The sequence below is a fragment of the Vulpes vulpes genome, chromosome 2, assembly GCF_048418805.1.
Source record: "Vulpes vulpes isolate BD-2025 chromosome 2, VulVul3, whole genome shotgun sequence".
In the NCBI taxonomy this organism is placed as follows: domain Eukaryota; kingdom Metazoa; phylum Chordata; class Mammalia; order Carnivora; family Canidae; genus Vulpes; species Vulpes vulpes.
This window is the reverse complement of record NC_132781.1, coordinates 101621089-101644961: the sequence shown is the minus strand read 5'-3', so window position 1 is coordinate 101644961 and position 23873 is coordinate 101621089. Positions and strand designations below refer to the sequence as shown.

General features: G+C 37.6%; 1 protein-coding gene and 1 pseudogene across 5 annotated transcripts in view; both read right to left on the bottom strand.

Moving 5' to 3' along the window:
• Positions 1–23873, bottom strand: part of MYO3A (myosin IIIA) — a 372796-nt gene that overhangs the window by 13187 nt on the left and 335736 nt on the right. For 4 of the 5 annotated variants that reach the window (XM_072742032.1, XM_026013647.2, XM_072742041.1 and 1 more), the window contains one exon: positions 4648–4754. The exons of the other annotated variant lie outside the window; for it this stretch is intronic. In XM_072742032.1, coding sequence (XP_072598133.1) covers positions 4648–4754 — 107 coding nt within the window. The remainder of the gene's footprint in view (positions 1–4647; positions 4755–23873) is intronic. 5 annotated transcript variants of the gene reach the window in all.
• On the bottom strand, positions 497–1737 carry LOC112931133 (protein ARV1 pseudogene; annotated as a pseudogene).

The window sequence follows — 23873 nt, the reverse complement described above, 5'->3', positions numbered from 1 at the left end:
TTTAAAAATCTAAATAAATATAATTATTTTTGCTCAGTACAGTGGTCTTGGGTCATCAAGGAAAGGTTTACAATCTGCAGTATATTTTAGAGAGAGTTTCATCAAAATCATTTAAAATTACAGAAGGTGGGGTTTTTTGAAACATAGATCTTTTATTGTGTGTGAATCATGAATTCGTGTTCCTCTTTCAATTCAAATGCTTACCGGAAGTGGTTTATAATATATAAATCCTCACTTGTTGCATTACCTTATTCCCTACAGCAGCATTCCCTGTGTCTGTGGGTATCTCTATGTGGTTTGGTTGTTTCTTATATGGGGAGGGGGAGAGGCATGGCAGTTTTGGGGGGCTTCCAATGACGTAACTTTCTTTTTTATAAACTGTATCCAAATCTTTGCTTAATTTTGCTCAACAGAAATGAGGTGCTTGGTTTATATTTTAGTCTTCTCTTTTCTGGATGCAGTTGGCCATGCCACAGATAACAAAGAATACAACTCTTCAAAACTCTTGAGAGTTACAGATGGCACAATCACTTCCTACATTCCATTCCCTCCTCTGGAAGAAATAGACCATGGTGCTTTCAATCAGTAAGCGGTGCAAGATGGCCAAAAGGAGAGCTTTCAGAGGTCACTCTATTTGCCTGAAAATTTGATGTAAGGACAGATACTTTAATGAGTCTGAAGCACAGGATTGTGTTGTTGTATTCCCAAATGATAGCTGGAATCAGAGTTTTCCATAGCTAAATCATAATAATGCTTTCAGCAGCAAAATGAAGTTGAGATTTTTTAGTTTTGTTGTTTTTTCTGCTGTCATCGGTCATCCTACCCACAGGAAAGTAAAAATGCAAATAAAAAAGGCAGTTTGTTCTAGAGAAGCAATTGCAAACCTTCTAGAGACATTCTGGTCCTTGGTATATCTAATAAAGTCATCAGGATCACTGTTCTGGTTTGAATCTTGAAGTCACCACCACCTTAGGTACACTTCAGAAAGCAAACAAAATGGGCAGAGTTTTCCATTGCATGTTTATTTTAATATTGAAAAGAAGATGTCTGTAGGCCTGGGCTTTGCATAAAACAGCATTAATCAAGATGATAACAGGATCAGATGTGATGTATCTGTCTAGATTTATCTGTCTACTGGTTTTATGGAGGATTTGTGGGGTTATCTTTAGCACTCTATGGTTACAGTCTTGGTACTATTCTTTGGCCTCTTGGTTGCATTTGATGTACCTGTACAGGCAGGAGGTCAAAGCAGTAGTAGAAATGGCTGCCACCCTGTCTGTATCCCCTTGCCTGGTTAAAGCCAGCTAACATTCCAGAAAGTGTTTTCCTGGCTAAAGGATGTGAGTCCCATCATAGCTATAGGTTCCACTATGTGTTAAGCCCCAAATTTGGGTATGGGCCAGATAAATATGAACACATGGTGTGTTGTCACTTATACTAATATTCTGGTTTTCTGTGCTTTATTTTTCATTGAAGCCACAGATTTCAAGACATAGGGTTATAAAAAAGATTCCAGTCATTAAAATTAAAAGGTATTAAACCCTTTACATTCATTTAGAAAAGAAGAGGACAAAGGCAAAGTCAAAGCCAACTTTTTGAGGGCAGGGACTCATTTGTGAGGCTCAGAATCTGCTGCAGGATTCTGAGAAGGTGGTTGTCAGTAACAGGCACTGCACCTAATTTCAAGCTCTTATAAATTCTCATATCGAGAATGGCATCTGTTGGTGAAGCCCTCATGGTCAATTGTCATTTCAGCTACAGTTAATAAAGGTCACTGAGCATCATTTACCACTTATTTCAGGGTTAATAGGGAATGTCTGGTAATTTCTAATCTTGTTCTCTGCTCTTCTTTCTATTTAACTACATGAACAAATGTCAGGCTAGTTGCTTCCTTTTGGGGTGGGCAGTGTAGAAAAAAGTCTGTTATCAAGATTTTTATAAAGTAATAGTCAAATGCAGCTATCTGGAATTTTTGCTTCCTTGATTTGCTTCTAATTGTATTTTGCTCACATTCACTGCACTCATTTGTACCACAAATATTTACTGTATGCCTATTATGTGCTAGGCTAAATGCAACAGGCAAACTCCTTGACCTCACGGAAACCACCTTGGTCACTCTTTGTCAGTATACAGCTTGGTGACATGAAGTATGGACCACCTAGGGAGGACACAGGAAGAGCTCCTTTGGGATTTGGGAGTATCAGGAGGGCTTCTTGAAGAAAATGACATCTAGGCTGGGGGTATTTTGTCCCCATGAGGTGAGAATAGAAAAAGGAAGTGGGTTGTAGGCTGAGGACAGAGCATGTCCAGGGACAAATGCCTACAGACAATGTGAAGAACAGGTACAGGCCAATGAGAGTGAATGGCTGGAGTAAATAAATGTCAGGAGCTGAGGCTGGAAAGGTAAGCAAGGCCCTGATGTTGGCCAGTCCTTCTATCATAGGCCACTAGGAAGTAATTACAAGGCTTTCCATCAGAGGGGTAGCATGACTAGATGCTAATTTTAGAAACATTATTCTAGCTACCATGTGAAAGATGCATTAATAGGAAGGGGAGCAAAACAAGAGAGCAGTAAGAGGAGGGATAGATGCAGAGATATCACCTGGAAATGCTGGCCAGGAGGAGGCTGTGGGCAGAGGAGGTGGAGAGAAACAGAAATTCAGGAGATATTTAAGTGGTAGGATTTTGGATATGGAAGATAAGAAAGAGGGAAGAGTGAGGATAATATTCTGATCATTGGTTTATAAAAATAGCCAGTCATTCATTCACAAAGACCATATATCACACATTTCTATTTATATGAAATGTTTGGAATAAGCAAATAGAGGGACGCCTGAGTAGTCAGTGTTTGAGCGTCTGCCTTTGGCTCAAGGCGTGATCCCAGGGTCTTGTGATCAAGTCCCATATCGAGCTTCCTGCAGGGAGCCTGCTTCTCCCTCTGTCTGTGTCTCTGCCTCTCTGTCTCTCTCTCTGTGTCTCTCATGAATAAATATATAAAATATTTTTTCAAAAAGAATAGGCAAATAGAAAATAGATTAGTGGTTGCCTCGGGCTGGAGGGAGGGGATGGAGAATGACTGGGTGTGGAGTTTCTTTTTGGGGTGAGGAAAATGTTCTAAAATTGATTATGGGGATGGCTATACAACTCTGAATATAATGAAGACTATTGTATATTTTAGGTGTGTGAATTGTATGGAATGTGACATAATAAAGCTGTGTGTGTGTGTGTGTGTGTGTGTGTGTGTGTATGCCCATGTACATCCATGGAGAGTATGTAAAATAAACACTAGCCAGTTTGAGTTCTGAGTCTGGAGCTTTGGAGAGGTCTAAACAGAGATGAAGATTCAAAAATTGGTAGTAACTGAGGTCATGAGATTGTCCAAAAGTAATGAGAGGAGAAGAGAGCCTAAGATTGAATGCTAGGCAACACCAAGGAGGATAGGAGCCTTCCAAAGACACTGGAAAAAAACATCCCCAGAGAGAAAGCAGGGCTAGAAGACTGACTTGGAAGTCAAGTGGGAGCTCCATTTTCTGTCCAGAAGCTGGGAAATGTAATTTCAATGGATGGGAAGCATTCTCTGGGTGAAATGGGGGCATAGAGAATCACTGCTCCTTCCCTGTGGCAGTGGGAGTAGAAGAGTGGATGGATAAGTGTTGCAGAAGGAAGGACCAGCAGGTACAAAGGACTCAGGAGCATGCCAAGTAGGCACTGGCTGGCAGGGTTTTAAGCAGTAAGCTTAAAAGTTAGTAGGCATGGGGGCCTTGAGAGGGGGTCCCAAGAGTAGTCTGGGGTCCAGTGAGGAAGGCCTCTGCAGCATCTGGACTTTATGTGGAAGGAAGTACTGGACTATTAGAGGGATCAGTAAGGGAGAAACACACTCACAAGACAGTTTAAAGAAACATTCTGGTAGGGTCTGGAGCAGCTGAGATCAGAAGCCTGAAATATTCAGGGTGAGGAATGATGATGGTCTGAAGTAGAGTGTTGCCCATGGGGTCAGAGGCAGGGCATGAATTGGAGTGAGTCCTGGCCAGGAAAAGCCACACTGTAGGTGACAGAGTAGATGTCAGGAATGAGAGAGGGCAAGATCCAGGAAGCCCCCCTGGTTCTTGGTCTGGGTCATCAGTGGTTGATGGTGACACTCACAGATAGCAGGAACAGGAGAGGAAGGGCAGGTGGGCAGGGCTGGTGCCAGGGAGCCCTCCTGTTGCACACAGGGAGTAAGCAGGAGTGGTCAGTCAGAAGACTTGAGTGCAGCTAACGACCCCGGCAGCTCTGCAGTGCCTATCTGGGTCTGAGTTCTGACCAGTGAGATGAGGACACCATCTTAAGGGCTATTCACAAGATGAGATGTCACCTATATGTGAAGCCCCTCAGTCTAAGCCTGGAATTTGAAAGCTGCTCAAGTAAATGTCTCCTTCCTCTTTCCCTTTCTTCTTCTTTTCCTAAAACTTGACCTTTGACCTAAGGTCCCTCTGAAGAGCTCCTTTTATGATGCACTTCTCTTTCTGGTTTGGTATTTGCACCTCAGCTCAATTAATGGACCAGCAGAGAAGACTGCTAGAGGGCAGGGAGAGGCTGGGACCTAGAGGAAGAGGAGTGTTAGCAGTTGCTATGGCTCTCATCTGATAGGAAGAGTGAGCCACTTACATGTAGCAGATAATAGTATGTGGAGTCCTCAGGGTTATTTAGTGTTTTGGGTTTCCGGGGCCGTCTTGGGGGTCTCAATATTTTTGGCTCTTCTTCTTTAGAGATACCTATAAGAAAGGTGATCATAAACAAGTATTCAATTACAAAGACTATTATCAAGCAGTGCTTTCCTTTGGAGGTAAATAAGAAATTATATACATACAACTGGGGCTTAAGCTTGGAGAAAGAGGAAAGTTCTTTGTTCCCCCAACCACCCCTTATCATATTCCTCACTACATGTTCCTTCTGCTTGTCTGGTAGTGTGGGGCTTTGAGAGATAAGGGAAAGGAAAGAAGGGGAAGAAAAAAATGTATAGTTTGGTAATGTGGAATAGCGTACAGAAGTTCAGAGGATGATAGGGAGACGAGTTGAAAGTGCTAGAAAATCCTTAAAAAGGGGTTTTATGCCAACATTTAAGGAAGAGTTAATACCTATTTTTCTCAAACTATTCCAAAACACAGAAAAGGAAGGAAAACTTCCATATTCATTCTATGAGGCCAGCATTACCCTGATACCAAAGCCAAATAAAGATACCATGAGTAAAAATAACTACAGGCAAGTATCTCTGATAAAGATGGATACAAAAATAACCAACAAAATATTAGCAAACTAAATCCAACAATACAGTAAGGAAATCATTCACCATGATCAACCCAGGGATTTATTCCTGGGTTGCAAGAGTGGTCCAATATTCACAAATCAATCAACATGATATATCACATTAATAAAAGAAAGGATCACCATATGATAATTTCAATAGATAAAGAGCATTTGACAAAGTACATGTATTCTTGATAAAAACCTACAACAAAGTAGGTTTAGAGGAAACATACCTCAACATAATAAAGGCCTTAAATGAAAAACCCACAGCTAATATCATCCTCAATGGGGAAAAACCCAGAGCTTTTCCTCTACACTCAGGAATAAGACAGGGATGTCCACTCTCACCACTTTCATTCACTATAGCACTGGAAACTCTATCCTCAGTAATCAGACAACAAAAAGAAATGAAAGACATCCAAATTGGCAAGAAAGCAGTAAACCGTTCACCATTTGCACGTGACATGATACTCTATATAGAAAACCTGAAAGACTTCACCAAAAAACTGCTAGAACTGAAATATGAATTCAGTAGTCACGGGATACAGAATCAATGTACAGATATTGGTTGCATTTCTCTACACCAGTAATGAAGCAGCAGAAAGAGAAACTAATAGGAATCAGTCCCATTTACAACTGGACCCAAACCAGTAAGATATCTAGGAAGAAACCTAACCTAAGAGGCAAAAGACATGTACTCTGAAAACTGTAAAACACTGTTGAAAGAAACTGAAGATTACACAAATGGAAAAACATTCCATGCTCATGGATGAAGAACAAATACTGTTAAAATGTCTATACTACCCAAAACAAACTATACATTTAATGCAATCCGTATCAAAATACCAATACTTTTTCACAAACAATACTAAAATTTGTATGGAACCACAAAAGACCCTGAATGGTCAAAGCAATCTTGAAAAAGAAAGTAAAGCTGGAGGTATCACAATTCTGGACTTCATGTTACATTACAACCCTGATCACAATGTTGTGATCAAAACAGTATGGTATGGGCACAAAAACAAACACATAGATCAATGGAACAGAATAGAGAACACAGAATTGGATCCACAACTATACAGTCAATTGATCTTTGACAAAGCAGGAAAGAATATCCAATGGAAAAAAGACTGTTTGGTCAACAAATGGTGTTGGGAAAACTGGACAGCAACATGCAGAAGTATGAAACTGGACAACTTTCTTACACTATACACAAAAATATATTCAAAATGGATTAAGACCCAAACATGAGATGGGAAACCATTAACATCCTAGAGAAGAACATAGGCAGTAACTTCTTTGACATTGGCTGTAGCAACTGCTTTCTAGATATGTCTCCTGAGCTAAGGGAAACAAAAGCAAGAATGAACTATTGGGACTACACCAAAATAAAAAGTTCCTGCATAGGAAACAACCAACAAAACTAAAAGTCAACCTACAGAATGAGAGAAGATATTTGCAAATGACATAATGGATAAGGATATAGTATGCAAACTATATAAAGAACTTATAAAATTCAATACTTCAAAAATGGATAACTCAATTAAAAAATGGGCAGAAGACATGAATAGACATTTTTCCCAAGAAGACATACATATAGCCAACAAATACATAAAATAGATACTCAACATCACTCACCTTGAGGGAAATACAAATCAAAACTACAATGAGCTATCCCCTCACACCTGTCAGAATGGCTAAAACCAACAACACAAGAAAAAACAGGTGCTGGCAAGGATGGGGAAAAAGGGGAACCCCCATACACTGTTAGTGGAAATGCAAACTGGTGCAGCCACTTTGGAAAACAGTACAGAGTTTCCTCAAAAAGTCAAAAATAGAACTACCCTATGATCTAGCAATTGCACTACTGGGTATTTACCCAAAGGATACAAAAACACTAAATCAAAGGGACACATGTACCCGGATGTTTACAGCAGCATTATCTACAATTGCATAAGTTATTCAAACAGCCAAGAGTCCATCAATAGATGAATGGATAAAAAAGATGTGGTGTGTGTGTATGTATATAGGAATATTAGCCATAAAAAAGAATGAAATAAAAAACAAACAAAAAAAGAATGAAATCTTGCCATTTGCAATGATGAAGGTAGAGAGTATTATGCTAAGCAAAGTAAGTCCATTGGAGAAAGCAAAAATCATATGATTAAAAAAAATCATATGATTCCACTCATATGTGGAATAGGAATTTAAGAAAAAGAACAAACAAGCATAAGGGGGAAAAAAGAGACAAACCAAGAAATATATTCTTAACTATAGAGAACAAACTCATGGTTATCAGAGGAGAGGTGGGTGGGGGAATGGGTGAAATAGGTGATGAGGATTAAGGAGTGCACTTGTGACGAGCACCAGGTGTTGTAGGAAGTGTTGAATCACTATATTGTACACTTGAAACTTTTACTACACTGTATATTAAACTAACTGGAATTTAAATAAGAACTTTAAAAAGGGTAATATGCTCACAGAATTTTGCTGTGATTCCCCCAACCACCAGCCTTATACAATGACCCATCCTTCCAGGCCCTGCAAAATCTCTACTCAAAGGCCATCTCCTATGTTACCCTCAAACAAGAACACTACTCATTTGCAGGCTTGCCTTCCTTCGAAATGTAGAACCTCAAACTATTAGAATCGTCAGACTTGACTTGAAAAACCTTCACCAAGAAAGAATAAAGTTTGTCATCTTTTTCTGGTCTTTTTTGTCAATATAGCCAAGTTCTTATACCTGTAGCAATGTCATTAAAGCTTCTGAGGCTCTATATACTTGGTTGTTAGTGTTTGTCACAAGTGGCTTTACATTTACAGAGCTAATGAGCCTCTCATGAAGTATTCTTGTCTGTTTTTCATGATTCTTGACCACGGCATCCCCTGACTACATTTGTGCAGAAATGCCTGTTTTATGGATACATCAGGATCAGGGTGGGAGCAAGGTATGGGTGCTTATTGGAGAATGACTTACATTCAAGTTATATCTGAGCATACATTTGTTAGCTGGACTTTAAAGGCAGTAATAGATCATTATTTTGTATAATAAAGGGGAAAGAATGATTCCTAGCTTAGATGTAGAAATACACAGAGAAACTGAATTTCTCCAAAGCATACTAACCAAATGAAGTCAAATAGAATGAAATTAGTGAATATTTATACTATGTGTAAACAACCATGACTGGTAGTGCAAATCAGTTTCAGCCAGGATAGAGACTCACAGATGTCCAACTTTCTGATCTTATGGCCAGTCCACTAGGTGAACATACTTATCACAACAGTATTCACATTCTCACAGAATCCAGTTCATTCATTTCAAAATCTATAGGAAATTGCTAGATGACAAAGATAGATCAGCTAGCTAGACGTATTTTATAGAGGTGTAATACACGGAACAATGCTAATCAGAGAAAACCACAACAATCATACAATCTTTTTTTCGAATAAGACAAAAGAAAATGAGATCTTTGTTAACGAGACCATATTAATAGAGATTAGTAATAGACAAGTAGAGTAGAAGCACTTTTCCAACCAATCTCTGGCGATTCGTCTTCTGTTCCCTCTCTCTGTTCCTCTCCATGGGAATAGAGGAGGTGGAGGGAATTCAAGTATCTGAGCCATGTTGAATCCTGTCCAAGATTGTCAAAAGCACAAGGAAAGATGGTAAAAGCTGGATTCTTGCCATTACCGCAAATACTGGTCTTTTATTTTTTTCTTTCTCCTTCCCTAATCATCTCTCTCAGTGCTGATTATTAAACAGCTTCTATGGCTCTTGCAAAGTCTTATCATTTTAAAATGTATTGCTTATACCCACTTATATTATTCATTTGAAACTGAATAGCAAGAAACATACACATATAATATGAAGTTTTTATGGTTTTAGGAGCATGAAACTGACCTCTGACTAGATTTTACCTTGACTTTAATGTTAAAGTCTAAATTACAATATCAGCATATCACGGTTGTAATAGAAGTTAATTAAGCTGAAGGCAAAGAATCTGAATAAGGGCCAGGAGAGTGGAAAACAAAACTGATTCTGGCAATAAAGAGAATCTTGCTCTTGTCTCCACTGTCTCATCAAATGTTCCCCATTCAATCTCATTTCTATCAACCAAACTATTGAAGCTGCCTCTAGAGAGTCAAGGGTGATCACTTTATTGACAAATACAAGGGCCCTTTATCTGTCCTTCAATGGCTGCCTTCATCGTTTAACATTATTGACTACCCCTGACCTTCATGATGAGATTTCTGAGGGGAGATCCCTTATCTTATTTATCTTTGTATTCCTGGCACTTAAGGATATGCTTGACATATAGTCACTGTTTAATAAAATTTTGCTGAATGAGTAAATAATCCCTCTGCCTCCTGGACTGAATCAATCCTCTCTTTGTTCCTTGCACATCCCATGGTGTACTCCATGCTGATGGCTTCCTGATACAAAGCTCAGGTTTGATGTTTTCACCCCGCCAGAGCTCCTGCCCCAATTTTTTCTTCCCTATTGAGTACTTCCATCTCAAACTCTCAGGCTCAATGAACTGGTGGTCACTTTCCTTCTCCATGTAGGATTCTGGGTATCACAAGCTCCATGGCATGACACCATTATGTCTACCTCCTACCCCAGGCTCAAAATATTGATATCACCTTTGCCTTATCCCACTTGTTCATTTCCTATAAACAGACAATCATCAACTTCCGTCAATTTTTTATACATGCTTTGAATGTCTAATATTCACCCATCATTTCCTCTTGTCTACCATGGCTACCACTCTGGGCTAAACTGCTCAGTTAATAACTTTGGCAGAGCCTTAATCTGTTCTCCATGTTTCACCTCACAAACAAAGACCAGATTTTTCTTCCTTACCTATCATTTTAATTATGAAGTTTCACTTTTCAAAAAATTCATTGTTTTCTTTTCTTCTATGATTAAGGCTAAACTTCTCCTAAATCCAGATTACTTACAATCACAGCAGTTACAAATTTATCTCCCGCTTCCCCCTGAAATGAACCATCTCCTTTGGTCAGTCTACTGGCCTCACTGGAACCTTGACACACCATGTTTGTAGCTATAATTTTGCTTATTCTCATATTCTAATAGACTCACTGAAATTTTTTTTTAAGATTTTATTTATTTGAGAAAGAGAATGAGCAGGGTGTGGGAAGGGGGCTGGAGCAGAGGGAGAGGGAGAACAGGCCCTCCACTGGGCAGGGAGACGGATGAGGGGCTCAATCCCAAGACCCTGAGATCTTGACCTGAACTGAAGGCAGATGCCTAACTGACTGAGTCACCCAGGTGCCCTCTCACTATCTTGAGCATCTCTCTCACTGACTATCCAGTAATCCCCCTCTCAGGGAGCACCAACAATAGTACTCACATGCTATACAGATCATTTGAAGTGAGTTATGTCCTCTCAAAATTCACATGCTGAAGACTTAACCCCTATTACCTCAGAATAAGACTATATTTGGAGAAAAGGTCTTTAAAGTGAAGTGACAAGGATGGGCCCTACCCAATATGTGTCATTATAAGAAGAGATTAGGACACAGACTCACACAGAAGGAAGACACAGGGAGAAGACAGCCATCCACAAGTCAAGGAGAGCAGCTTCAGAAGAAGCCAACCTTGCCAACTCCTTGATCTTGGTTTTCTAGTCTCCAGAACTAGGAGGAAATCAATTTCTGTTGTTTAAGCTACCGTCTGTGGATGTTGTTATGCAGCTGTAACCAAACATATAACATCTAACTATTTTTACCTGTGATTTTTTTTTATAGTCGAGCCATAGGTTTCTGAGTGATACAGATCATGACTGAGGTTTTGACGTTCTCCTGCCTCTTCATGGTTGTTCTGCATGTGGTAGGTGTTTGGAGATGCTAAGAGGTTAGATGGACTCCATTTTAACTCAGAGACACAGCGGTAAGTGAATTTTGTTAACTGGATCACCACTGTTACTGTCCATAGAAAAATAAATTCCCGATGCTTTCAAGATAAGTGTAAATAGAAGAACCAACAAAACTCTCGAAAGAGAATGTGAGGACTTCATGAATGATCTAGAGGTATAAATGTCTTCACCAAAATCCAAAAGTCATAAAAATGTAGACATATTTGGCTATTAAAAATAGATAAAGACCTTAATATGGCAACAAAGTCAGAAGACACATGATTTGGAAAACTATATTTACAATACAGAAGACAAGTCAAGGGATGGTATTTGTAATGCATAAAAGGCCAAGCAAATTAATATAAAATACAGACCAGTGGGAAAAAAGGGCAAAAGGTTAAAATAGGAAGTTCAAGACAAGCAAATCCAAAAAGTCAGTAAGTATAGGAAGGCACCTGAGCTGGCTAATAGGCAAGGAAATAGAAGTTAAAATAATGACAAAATATCATTTCACTTTTGGCACATAAGCAAAGATTAAAAGAAGGATAACCGCACTGTACAGGATGCCAGAAAAAAGTATGTTCTCACAAACTATTGAAGGAAATGTCAATTGTTAGGGCTTTTGGGAAAGCAGCCTATCAAAAAAAACCAAACATACCTTTCAACTCAATAACCCTACCCTGGGAACCTATCTTGCAAAACTAAAATCCTGGCATACCAGGGCATCTTCAGAGATGTTTACTCTAACATTTTTCACAGTGGCAAAAATCTGAAACAGTGAGTATCTAGAAAGAGAGAAAAGTTTACATAAATCATTGTGATACCCATGTGAAATATTATATAGCCAGTGAAATGAATGAGTTATAGCTGTGCCAGCTGATGTGCAGGGATTCCTGCTAAGGAATTGAAGGAAAAAAGCCAAGATGCATAGGTATTTATATTATGATCTTATTTATATAAAAACAATGACAGAAATCTCTGTATGTGTATGTATGCATAAGTGCATGTGTGCAGATCTACAAAATCCATGAAAGAATACATGCTTTATGATTAGGGTTCTCTTGAGGGGTGAGTAATGTGGGCTGCAGATGGAGAAAGGGGGAAGGAAACAGGAAGAAAAAGGGAAAATAAAAAAATATTTCCTTTATGTAAAATTATAAATATGCACGTGGGTATATCTATTTTATAGAGATAAAAAGTAAAAAAATGTGTTGAATTTTCAGAATTTCTGTTTAATTCTTGTATCTTGAAGAATCTGCTCTTGTGTTAGTTCACTGACTTTCTTCTTTCACCAGGATAATCTGAAGCAGAGGGCTGAATGTTCTTAAAAGGTGTCTCACTTAAGATATTGCCATACAAAGTGGGCAGCCAGTAAGAAAATTATTGATGAATGTGTTCAACAGGGTCTGATTGCATTTAAATTAAATTTCCCCAGACTATTTTGTATTTTTGAAGAGCAAACTTCCCCTGAGTTTATCAGCATACAAATATTCCAGAAAGGCAAGTTGATTTTGCCCTCTAAAATTTTGTTCTTTTTGGGGGAGTGCAAACACTCTCTGCTAATGTCATTCTAACCCCTTAATTACAAAAGTGATGTAAACATTTGTAATCCCATATTATCAGCAGCATATCAATGTTGTCAGTAGCAAAATAAGGTTTGTGACTATTTTGTGTGATGTGCATGATAAATATTAGCTTGTAAAGGTTATTGCTACATTAAATAGCCAGAAGGTAAAATATTTATTTATTTATTTATACTATGGGTTCTGATAATAATTTCAGTGTTTCAGTTTACCAGAAATGCACCTTTCTTTGAATAATGAAAGGACAAACAGCTCAATATTTTTTTTATTTGGAAGAAAGCATAAATCTCATTGGAAATACTTGCTTTAGAAAATTATATCTCAATATTATTCTCACTTTAATGGTAATTAACATTCAGAGGATAGTCTGCATAAGGATCTCATCTAAATCAGTTATTAGCAGAACAGAAATGCACTTATGTTAGTGTCATAAATCAGATATTAACAGATCATAAATGTGCTTATGATATTGTAATTTTTTAAGAAATCAATTTTTAAATTTTTGGTAAATTTCCATTTACTGCCGTCTGTGAACTTTCATCAATACAGTTGGGCTACAGGAAATCTTAGAAGGGAGGAATATTCATTTCTGCACATCAAAGGCAGGATTTGTGAAGTCAGGGATGCAACCTGCCTTCCAGAAGCTGTTGGTTCTGCCTTTTCATCTCATCTGCCCTTCAGCCAGGCCAGCCAGTCTGGAGGAGACTGGATTCAGGTTCTGAACTCGTGGGCCAGTTCAGTTCTACTCTGCCTTGCATGGCACACAACTCTGGAAACATTTTTCATTTCTCATGGTTGCCCTGAATTTGGCCACTTGCTTTGCTCTATGGTCTGTCTGTGTTCTTTTGAGTCTACCTGAGGTGCAGGGTTGTAAGGGGAGGTGTTTCTCCTCTTTTGAGTGTCCTTCACACCCTGGGGATGCCTTACCATTCCCTAAATCTGACTCAGAGGCTCCCTTTGACCTCAAAAGGCAACTACTGGCCTCCATCCCCATTTGAACACTCAAGCAATTTCTTTGGCTTATTCTTTTCTACCCTAGAGCCAACTGACACCTGTACTACAGGTTATTCTGTAGGGCATGGGCTTTTAAGCTTTTTGCCACTCCCTGATTTGGGTACATTGCACTAGTATCAGGAACATTGAAAACTGAGCATGTGGTTTTTAAATTATACTACTCCTAGATTTAGGTAGGGTGCTTCACCCCCCTCCCCGCCCCCAGCCTGCTCCTCAGGTCTACTCTAGTTATGTCACAGGAGAAAACAGAGGAGAATAAAGCCACTCTGTTTGTGGGGGGATGAAGAGACATGCCCTCTAGATTATCATTTATCTCTTGGACATGATCACTAAATATCTGCCACCTATTGCTGGCATCTCTGTTGGGCAGAGGTATTGGACTAGAGTCCTCAGAGGTAGTTTTGTTTTAGTCATGGGGTTGGTTATGTCCTTTCTCCCAGCCCTCTTGCATACTCATGCACAATCATCAAAGCAGGGCACCCTAAGAGAGGCATATGAGAATACACACAGTGATACTGATGGAATCTCAAGAGTGCCTTCTGTGCTGGGGATGGTGGACCGTCATGCTGAATTAGAAGCATGTGTCCTGTGTGTGAGTGTCCACAGGACTATGGATACAGTCATACAACAAAATATATGCTTACCTGCCTAGAGACCTAGAGAACCATATGTAAGGCCCCCTAATTACAACTTGGTTGGTTTGTTTGTTTGTTTTTTTTTGGCTGTTTTTCAAGATCATATTGATCTTAATCTATCTGAAAAATATCTGAGTATATAGCCTGAAGTGAAACCTATGTTAATTTTTCCCAAAGAGTCAAATTTTAGAAAATAATTTATTGACTGTTCAGCCATTTTCTCAGATTGGTTTCTACCGAGGTGAGACAAAATATGCTAATATTTTTAATAAAGCCTTCACTCCTTACAAGAGCCTGTCTGGTCCAGAGCATGGCTGGAGGAAATGTCAAGCAAGCTTTCAGTGACCGGCAACAAAAATGACATATCTGGAGATGACACTCTAGTCTTACCCCACATCACTGTGGAAGCTTTGTACCATGATGAAGTACCATTATTCAGATTCTTAATCTTAGACAGAAGTAGATTCTGAAGGTAAAAATCAGTGAGAGAGAGTCCTCTCTACTGGAGAGTGAGCACCTAGTTCTCACTCAACCAGTCCGTTTGACTTTTCTAGAGCTTTCTGCATAGATGCTCTTGTTAATGAACTGCCATGTGAGGTTAAGCTGATTATTTACAGTATTCAGATTCTAATTCTGTAATATTTTATCCTATAGTTAGATTAGCTAGCAGTTTGCCAAGGTTATTCTCTGAAAAATGAATTTTAGGGGCTGTTAATATTCCATCTATGAATGTGTCATTACTTATTAATCATTTTCTTATTGTCTCATTTCATTTCTTGCCAGTACATAAATTTTTCTTTTTCAGTTGTTTCCTTAGGCTATGTCCCCATAAGTGGGTTTATTGGGTCAATGATGCAAACTATTTCCATTTTTTTTTATATTGCTAAATCACTTTTCAAAACATTGACTCTACAGTCTTACCAATAGTGTTTGAGAATAATTAAATTAGCACATTCTTATCACTATTAAATATATTTTATCCTTGTCATTTTGATAAATAAAAAACAGGAACTTATTTTAATTTGTATTTTTAGTTCTAGGGTGATCATATATATGCTTATTTGCCATTTGCATTTGTTCTTCTATAAGTAAATCAATGTCTTGTACCCATTTTTCCATTGGGGGGGGTGTTAATATTTTTCCTAATTATTTATAAGAGCCCATTGTGCAATACACGTTTGCCTTTTCCATTTGTTCTAAGTTTTTCATCCAGTTTGCATTTGGTTTTTTAACTTCTAATGATGCTTTCTAATCTCTGGAAGGTTTTAATGCTTACCTAGTCCAAAGATAGCACCTCTCTTCTTTCTAAGTCCTTTTATAACTTCTTATGTTTCATCCTTTCTCAAGCAGAGGTTGTGAAGACTCAGTCCATATCATTTGATTGTTTTTGGTTTATTTCTTACAATGAAATCATTAATGTATCTGGGAAATATTTGGGTTTTCAGCCTGAAGTAAGATTATCTTATTTCTTCTCTCCACATCAGAAAAATTTTAAGCATTATCCATCTATTTCTTATGGTTTTGCTGTGTATCTTTTTGTGACAGGTTTTTATAGATACCAGGGTCAATTTTAGGGCTAACCTATTTCATTAATCTGTGGTTGATTTTTATAAGAGGCATATGGTTTTCATTATTATAGCTTTGTATTATTCTTTTTACTATCTAATAAAGAAAATCCTCATTTCTAATTATTCCTTTTTCCTGAAATTTACAAATGGTCTTTAGGAACACTTTCTTAAGTTCTAAAGAAAATCTCATAGACATTGAATGCTGTTTTCTTTTTAAACCTAGAAATTAATTATAGAATAGTTATGTTTACAGTATCTTATGTTCCAATCCAGAAACACAGTGTATTATACCATTGTCCACATGTTTTTGTTTATTTGTGGTTTTCTTGCCAGCTTTATTTCAAGATCCACCCCCCTGTTTTTTCTTTTTTGTTGTTGTTGTTATTATTTCCAATGAACTCTTTTTTCCAACTTTATAGGGAAGGATATCCATTTTTCTATCCACATATATATCCCTGGTGAATTCTATTGTTAGTACCAATCATTTTGGTTCATTCTTTGCATTTTTTAAGACCAACATTCATGTTGGTATTAATGCCCTAACAACTTCTCCTTTTCAATAGTTATGCTTTTATAGAGACTTTTGTTTCCTGTTTTATTACATCCGGTAGAATTCCCAAATCATGGAAAAAAGTGTTTTCATCAGCATTCTTATCTTAATTCCACTTTCTACTGTAACTGCTTCCAGTGTTTTACAGTTAATGATGATTTTGGCAATTTAAAGAATCTCCTTCTATTGCTCATTGACTAAGAGTTTGTCTTTTCATCAGGACCAGGTATTATTTTATTGAAAACTGTTTCAGGGTTAACAAGATGACTTTTTTCTTTTGACTTTTTGATACTGTTACATTAATATGTGCTCTTAAGAGATTCTTTTAATGTAATATTGCACTCAATTAGTCAGAATGGCACTTGGTTTTACCTCTAAATCTCTTGAGACTGACTCATAGCTTTCTTCCTTCCTTCCCTCACCTCTTCCTTCCCTCCTCATCCCTCCCTCCCTCCTTTCCTTCCTTCCTTCCTTCCTTCCTTCCTTCCTTCCTTCCTTCCTTCCTTCCTCCCTCCCTCCCTCCCTCTACTGCCTCATTCTCTTCCTTCCTCTTTTCTAAAATGTTATTTGTCAGACTTAGGTTTCAGGATATGACCTTCATAAAATAGGTAGTTTTCACTTTATCCCTTTGTTTCTCAAACAGATTACATAATGTAGGAATTATTTGTCTCATGAATTTAAGATGCCAATTGCCTAAAATATTGAGTTCTTGTCAACTTTTTTTTGACAGGCATATCATTATATTGACTAATTTCTTTTCAGAAATTTATGTTCCAGCCCCAAATTGTTTTTGTGAAATTGATTGATTTATAGTATGATAAGATTTCAGTATTATCAACTACACTTGTTGTAATGTTCTTATTTCTAATTTTTTTTGTGTATTCTTTTGAAAATAGGAATTTATTTTACTTTCAAATTATTTTTAAATGAAGCTATTACCTTAGTGTCATTTAGATATTTGGCCTATTTTTGTGTTATTGTAGTTATTCTTTTTTCTGTTTTTCCTGGTGTTGAATAGCCATTAATTTACTTTAAAAATTTCCCAAGTTATAATCTTTTTTCGTTATTTTCTCTCAGTTAATAACAAAAACATTTAATGATATGAATTTTCCTATGAGTATAGACTGCATTCCATTCACAGTTTTTCTATGTGGCTACTTTCATTTTTATTAATTCAAAATAATTTATAGCTCTAATCATAATTTCTTTAGATTATCTTATTGATTTTTAATTTGCTCATTTGTGCTTTTCAACTTTTTAAAAAAGATTTAATTTATTTATTCATTAGAGACACAGAGAGAGAGGCAGAGACAGAGGCAGGGGGAGAAGCAGGCTCCCTGCAGGGACCCTGATGCGGGACTCAGTCCCTGGACCCTGGGATCACGACCCGAGCTAAAGGCAGATGCTCAACCACTGGGCCACCCGGGCGTCCTTTTCAATTCTTTTTTAAAAAAGATTTTATTTATTTATTTGAGAGAGAAAGGACACACAAGCAGTACGGTGGGGGGGGGGGAGCGGCGGCGAGAGGGACAGGAGAGGAAGAAGCAGACTCCTTGCTGAGGAGGGAGCCTGATGCAGGGCTCCATCCCAGGACCCTGGGATCATGACATGAGATGAAGGCAGGCTCTTAACCGACTGAGCCACCCAGGCACCCCTGTGTTTTTCAATTCTATCTCAATTACATTATGGTTAGGAAATGTAATCTGGTTCGATTTTGATTTGTGTAAGTTTGTGGACTGGCCTAGTATGTCTAGTTAGAAGAAACAAAAGAGGTTGAGGAAAGGAGAGAGCCCAAGAAAGAGGCAAAGGGCAAAGGAAAAAGATCAATGATACTCAATTCTGTGAAGAGCATCAGGTGATGTATGGAAGTGCTGAATCACTATATTGTACACCTGAAACTAACATTATGTTAAATAATTGGAATTTAAATACAACTTTAAAAGAGCAAGTTTTAAAACTATACTAGCTATTTGGAAAAAAAGGGTATTATCTCTATAGCATATGAAATTATAAATATATTAAACATGTGTTGATTATATTATTGTATAAACTATGCTATATAATTTCTCTTTGAATTGATCTCATGTAGCTAAGTAATATGGTGCCAAAATACATAAAGAAAAATTAAGTTTCCAGTGTTGCTAATATTATTGTTTTTTTTTTGTGTGTGTGTGCATCTGAATCAAAACTTAAAGGGAAGTTGGAGGGGGGAGAAGTATATTAATTACTCTCCTGCTTCTATATTAGCTCCATGTCCTCTGTAGATACATGTAGACTAGATACAAAGTATGGAATGAGGGGTAATAATTTGAGTGCAAAAAGTGTAGCTGTTTCCATCAAAGGCCAAATGTTTCATCTGAACTAATTCAGTTAATTCATCAGAAATCCAAAATTCAGAGTGTAAATTTATGAAAGGTAAACTGTTTCATATGATTAGTATTTAATATATAATTTAATGATTCTCACTGAATCATTTATTTACTTATTATAAATAAAGTCACTTAATTTTATATACTGACTCGTTTTCTTAAGAGACTTGGAGAGTTGGTATTCCTTCTTATGAAGAAAGAGGGGTAGCAAATAAACTCAGGAAGATAAGCAGTGGGTGGGAAGCAATCTCTTTACTTTTCACTTTTAATGAAAAAATAATCCTATAAAATGTATAACCCCACATTATTTGAGCTACCTGGCTTTCTCATGAATGTAAGCACATTTATAGGTACAGGTGGTCATATATTCTTGGTAGTTTGTAAAATGCATTTCTAGGTGCCAGCATTACAATGGTAAGGTGATAGGCAATCCTAAAAACTACAGCAGATCAAATCTGCATCATAATAACTGAAGTATTAAGGGTAATTGCATGAGTCTGAATGCCATTAAAATTTAGAAATAAATGGAAAATTGTGATTTTTTTCTCCCCAACATTTATTCTTAAAGCAACATAAAAAACATTTGTGTTATATCCACTGTGTGTGTGTGCATGGCAAGGGACTGCTTTGATCTAGTGTTGAATTTTCTTTTGATGTTATGTAAATGAAGCATGAGAATTACAATAGTATCTTTATTTGTTAACCTTGCAAACCGCTAAAAAATTACAGCCTGTTGGATAGTCATACTTTCTTTATAAAGGAAAGAAAGAGAATGTGCTTTTGTGTTACCAGAATTTATTTGTCCTGCAATTAATCTTTTTTCTTCTCTTCACAATGGTCAAAACAAATTGCCAGGTGTACCATAATTAAGAAGAAAAACATCCCCCCAAAAATACCATTCAGGGAGACATAATGCACTGTCATTGTATACTTATGAATAATGAATGTCACTGTATACTTATTGCGATCTATGATCCAACAGCCACACTCTAGTTATACATATCTCTTAACAAAAATGCAAGTGCAGTTAGTACCTATCAGTTTCAATTTATGATAGCTATCATCAAAACAAAGATATAAAATAAGTAGTTCAAGTACTTACCTTATTTTATTTTTTAAACTTCGTAACTAGCTGCTCAGTCTTCATTTGGACATTATTTTACCTTGACACTTGTGTACATTAAAAAATATGTCTCACAGAAAGAGAAACCTTACAGAATAAGGTTATAGCTTGTTAAAATTAAGTTGAAAAATTTAATTATCCAGGCACCTGGGTGGCTTGGTCAGTTGAGCATCTGCCTTCAGGTCAGGTCACAAGCCCAGGGTCCTGGGGATGGAGCCCTGCATTCCCATCAGGCGCCCTGCTCAGCGGGAGTCTGCTTCTCCCTCTCCCCAACCCCTCTTCCTCTGCTCCTGTGCGCTCTCTCATTCTCTCTCTCTCAAATAAATACATAAAATCTTAAAAAGAAAAGAAAAATTTAATTACCCTCCTGTGCTATCTGTGTTTTCTAGGGCTTTCTTTAGAACAGGTTAGAAATTCTCCCAGGCCACTTTACAGAATCCAGCTGAAGCTTACTGAGTCTTACCAACAGAGTTCTGGGTAGCAAGTAGTTGAAGATGCCTATTGGTTTTTGACAATGATGACAGAACTAAAGTTTCAGGTGATGCTTAGGCTTATTTTAATGATGGAATTACTTGTAAATGAGCTTGATTTTGGTTTCCTAAGTGAAATTTTTCATGGGGAGGCACGGTTTGCCATGAAGGTCAGTCCCCAAGGGTGGTCGGTTGAATCTGAGCTAACAGTGCATCAGCTGAATCTGCCACAGCAGGTGAGGGCAGCTGCTTGTACTGTGGGGTGCCAAATTCTGCATTACTAATTCTGATGATCTTCTATATATTATAAGAACCTTTTATCTGGGGCGCCTGAGTAAGGCAGTCAGTTAAGAATCTGACTCTTGGTTTCCACTCGGGTAGTGATCTTAGGGTTGTGAGATCAAGCCAGGCTCTGTGTTCAGTACAGAGTCTGTTTGAACTTCTCTCTCCGTTTCCCTCTGCATAACCCATCTCACCTCTCTCATTCTAAAATAAGTAAACACATCTTTAAAAAAAAAAAAAAGAGAATCTTTTTTTTTCTGACTGGAGGGGTTTAAAATCAGATAATATATACAAATCAATAAACATTTAAAGAATGTAATGTTACGTTTTTTTGTTATTGTAAAAATCATACTTTCAAATCTTCACTGGCCACTGTACTTTATTCTATTGTAATTCCTGGGGGAAATTAAGCAGTGTTCTGTCCAATTAATAAGCAGTTGCTGAATGTCTACTGTGTGATGAATGTGTGCCAGGGTAACAGAAAAACGAGTATGGAGTAGTATATGAAATGGTCCTGCTTGCATAGGGTTGGAAATCTATTTGAGGACAAAACCAATCTACACAAAATAACTTTGAGGATAAGTAAATGCTGACTATGGTACTGATAATCTACTCCCTCCAACAAATGTGCACCTGACTACCTGTGTGAAGCTTGTGATGTCAGCAAGTGCATGAAGATACTTGGGAAAATCACTAGAGCTTGAGGAATACAGAATGGGTGGCAGGAATTCTTGGCTTCAATGTTGTTAGAAGATTGGCAAACTCAGGTTGTTTTTATAATGAAAATCAGAGTCTAAAATTTAACCTGGAGTTTGCCTATCCTGAGGTAAAAGAAACACATCCAAAGGTACAATAATAGACCTAGAATCATTGTAGGGATTGAATATTGACAAGTGACCAAGCAATATCTGGCCCAATTTGTGACCTCAGCTGGAATTCTTTAAACAAATATATGTGATAAATGTTCATAAGCTATTTAAGAATTTTTTAAGAAGTTGCATATATCATTAAAATATACGAATATAGATTATATCCAGTGATAAATCCTAGCAGATGTTATAAGTGAAATTTCCAAAAATGTCGCATAATGGTTATTTGTATCCCCTTTTCCATTTGTATTTATTCTAACATTAAAAAACATTCTGGGGAATTTAGTAAGTAATTGTCAATGCATAAGAAATTCAATGGATATTTTATAATTCCCTTCTTACTTGCTCTGTCAACATCATTCTATATGACATCCTAGAAACCTTCTTCCTGGGCCTTCTGGGGTACTGGGCTTCCTGGTGTTCTTCCCAGCTCTCTGGTTGCTTCTTCTTTGCTGATCTGTATGTGTCTGAACTCCTGCTCTAGGCTCTCTTTTCTCATGGCCAGTGGTCTTACTGAATGATCTCTTGGCTTTGTTGCTACACACTTATCCACCTGCCTACCTGGCAGGTCTTCTACCAACTAACCTTTGCTTCTGACTGTTCACCTTGTCAGCCACCACTGCATCCGAACCACCATCATCTCTTGCTGGCCTTCTGTGTTTATTCGTTGTGCCATCAATGAATGCAGTGCAATCAGAATGATCTTTCAAAAATGCAGTTGTCTACAGCATGGTTGAATTTTCAGTGTACAACAACTCAGATGTACAAAAAAGCAACTTAGTTTTCCTAAAAGTGAACTTCATGTTTACCTCTTAGTGCTCATTTCCACTTTCTAGTGTTACGTCATTATTTTTTAATTATTTATTTTAGAGAGAGAGAAAGACAGAATAAGTAGGGGGAGGGGCAGAGGGAGAGACTCTCAAGCAGACTCCCTGTTGAGCATGGAGCACACGTGGAGCTGGATCCCAGCTGGGGCTGGATCCCAGAAACCATGAGGTTATGACCTGAGTCAAAATCACAAGTTGGTTACTCAAATGACTGAGCCATCCAGGAGCTCCAAGTGTTGCACTATTTTTAATGAATCTTAATTAAACTCAGTCTCTTTCAATTTTCCTAGTGTGTTACCAGTAAGCTTGAGCATTTTAGGTTTCTGACCCTCTTCTTTCCCCCCTGGGCCACATCTAAGTTGGGGGTGAGGGTGCGGACTTTTGCAGTTTCACAGCATCAATGAAGATAGTCCATCTGCTCTGTAGCTACTCTTAGATTTTCAATGGCATCTGCTGAGAGTAACACGGTCTAGTCTCTGGTCACTGGCATCTACTACCTCTGCCAATGTCTTCTCTTTGTCTTTGGTTCTGGGTCACCAGTTCTACTCAGATCCTTCTGTCTAGGCCACCTTATACTCTCTTGTGGGCTCTTCCTCTGCTACTCTCTGGGACACAGGACAACTCAGATGTTTGCCAAGTTAGCCTTAAAAAAGTGTAGTTGAATATGTAACCTTTCTACATGTGTACAGAACAAAAAGGCTCTTCTAAACCTGTAGTTAAAGAAATGTCACTGAATTACAATCCTCTCCAATTAGCTAAAAATTTATTTCTGGTATTTTTATTAGGCCCTTTAAAAAATAAAGTCAGACAGAAAAATAAAGTGAACTAATTCAACTTTCTAATAATATTCTGCTGCTTGAGGTCTCTTTGAAGTCCCAGACAAAAGAATTTTGAGAAAGAAAAGCAGAGTTGGAAGCATCATGCTTCCTGATTTTAAGCTATATTATAAAATTATGGTAATCAAAAGAACATGATATTGGCTTAAAAACAGACACCTAGATCAATGGACAGAATAGAGAACCCAGAAATAAACCCAAGCATATATGATCAACTAATTTTTGAGAAGGGCACCCAGAACACACAAAGGGGAAAGGGTAGTCTCTTCACCAAACAGTGCTGTGGAAGCTGGGTATCCACAGGCAAAAAAAAAAAGAAAAAAAGAAAAAAGAAATTGGACTTATCTTACATCACACAAACAAAAAAATCAACTGAAAATGGATTACAGACTTAAACATAAAACCTGAAACCATAAAAATCCTAGAATAAAACATAGGGAAAAAGCTCCTTGACACTGGCTTTGGCAATTAATTTTTTGGATGTGATACCAAAAGCTGTATCAAAAAAAGCTTCTGCACAGCAAAGGAAACCATCAACAAAATTAAAAGGTAACATGTGGAATAGGAGAAAGTATTTGCAAA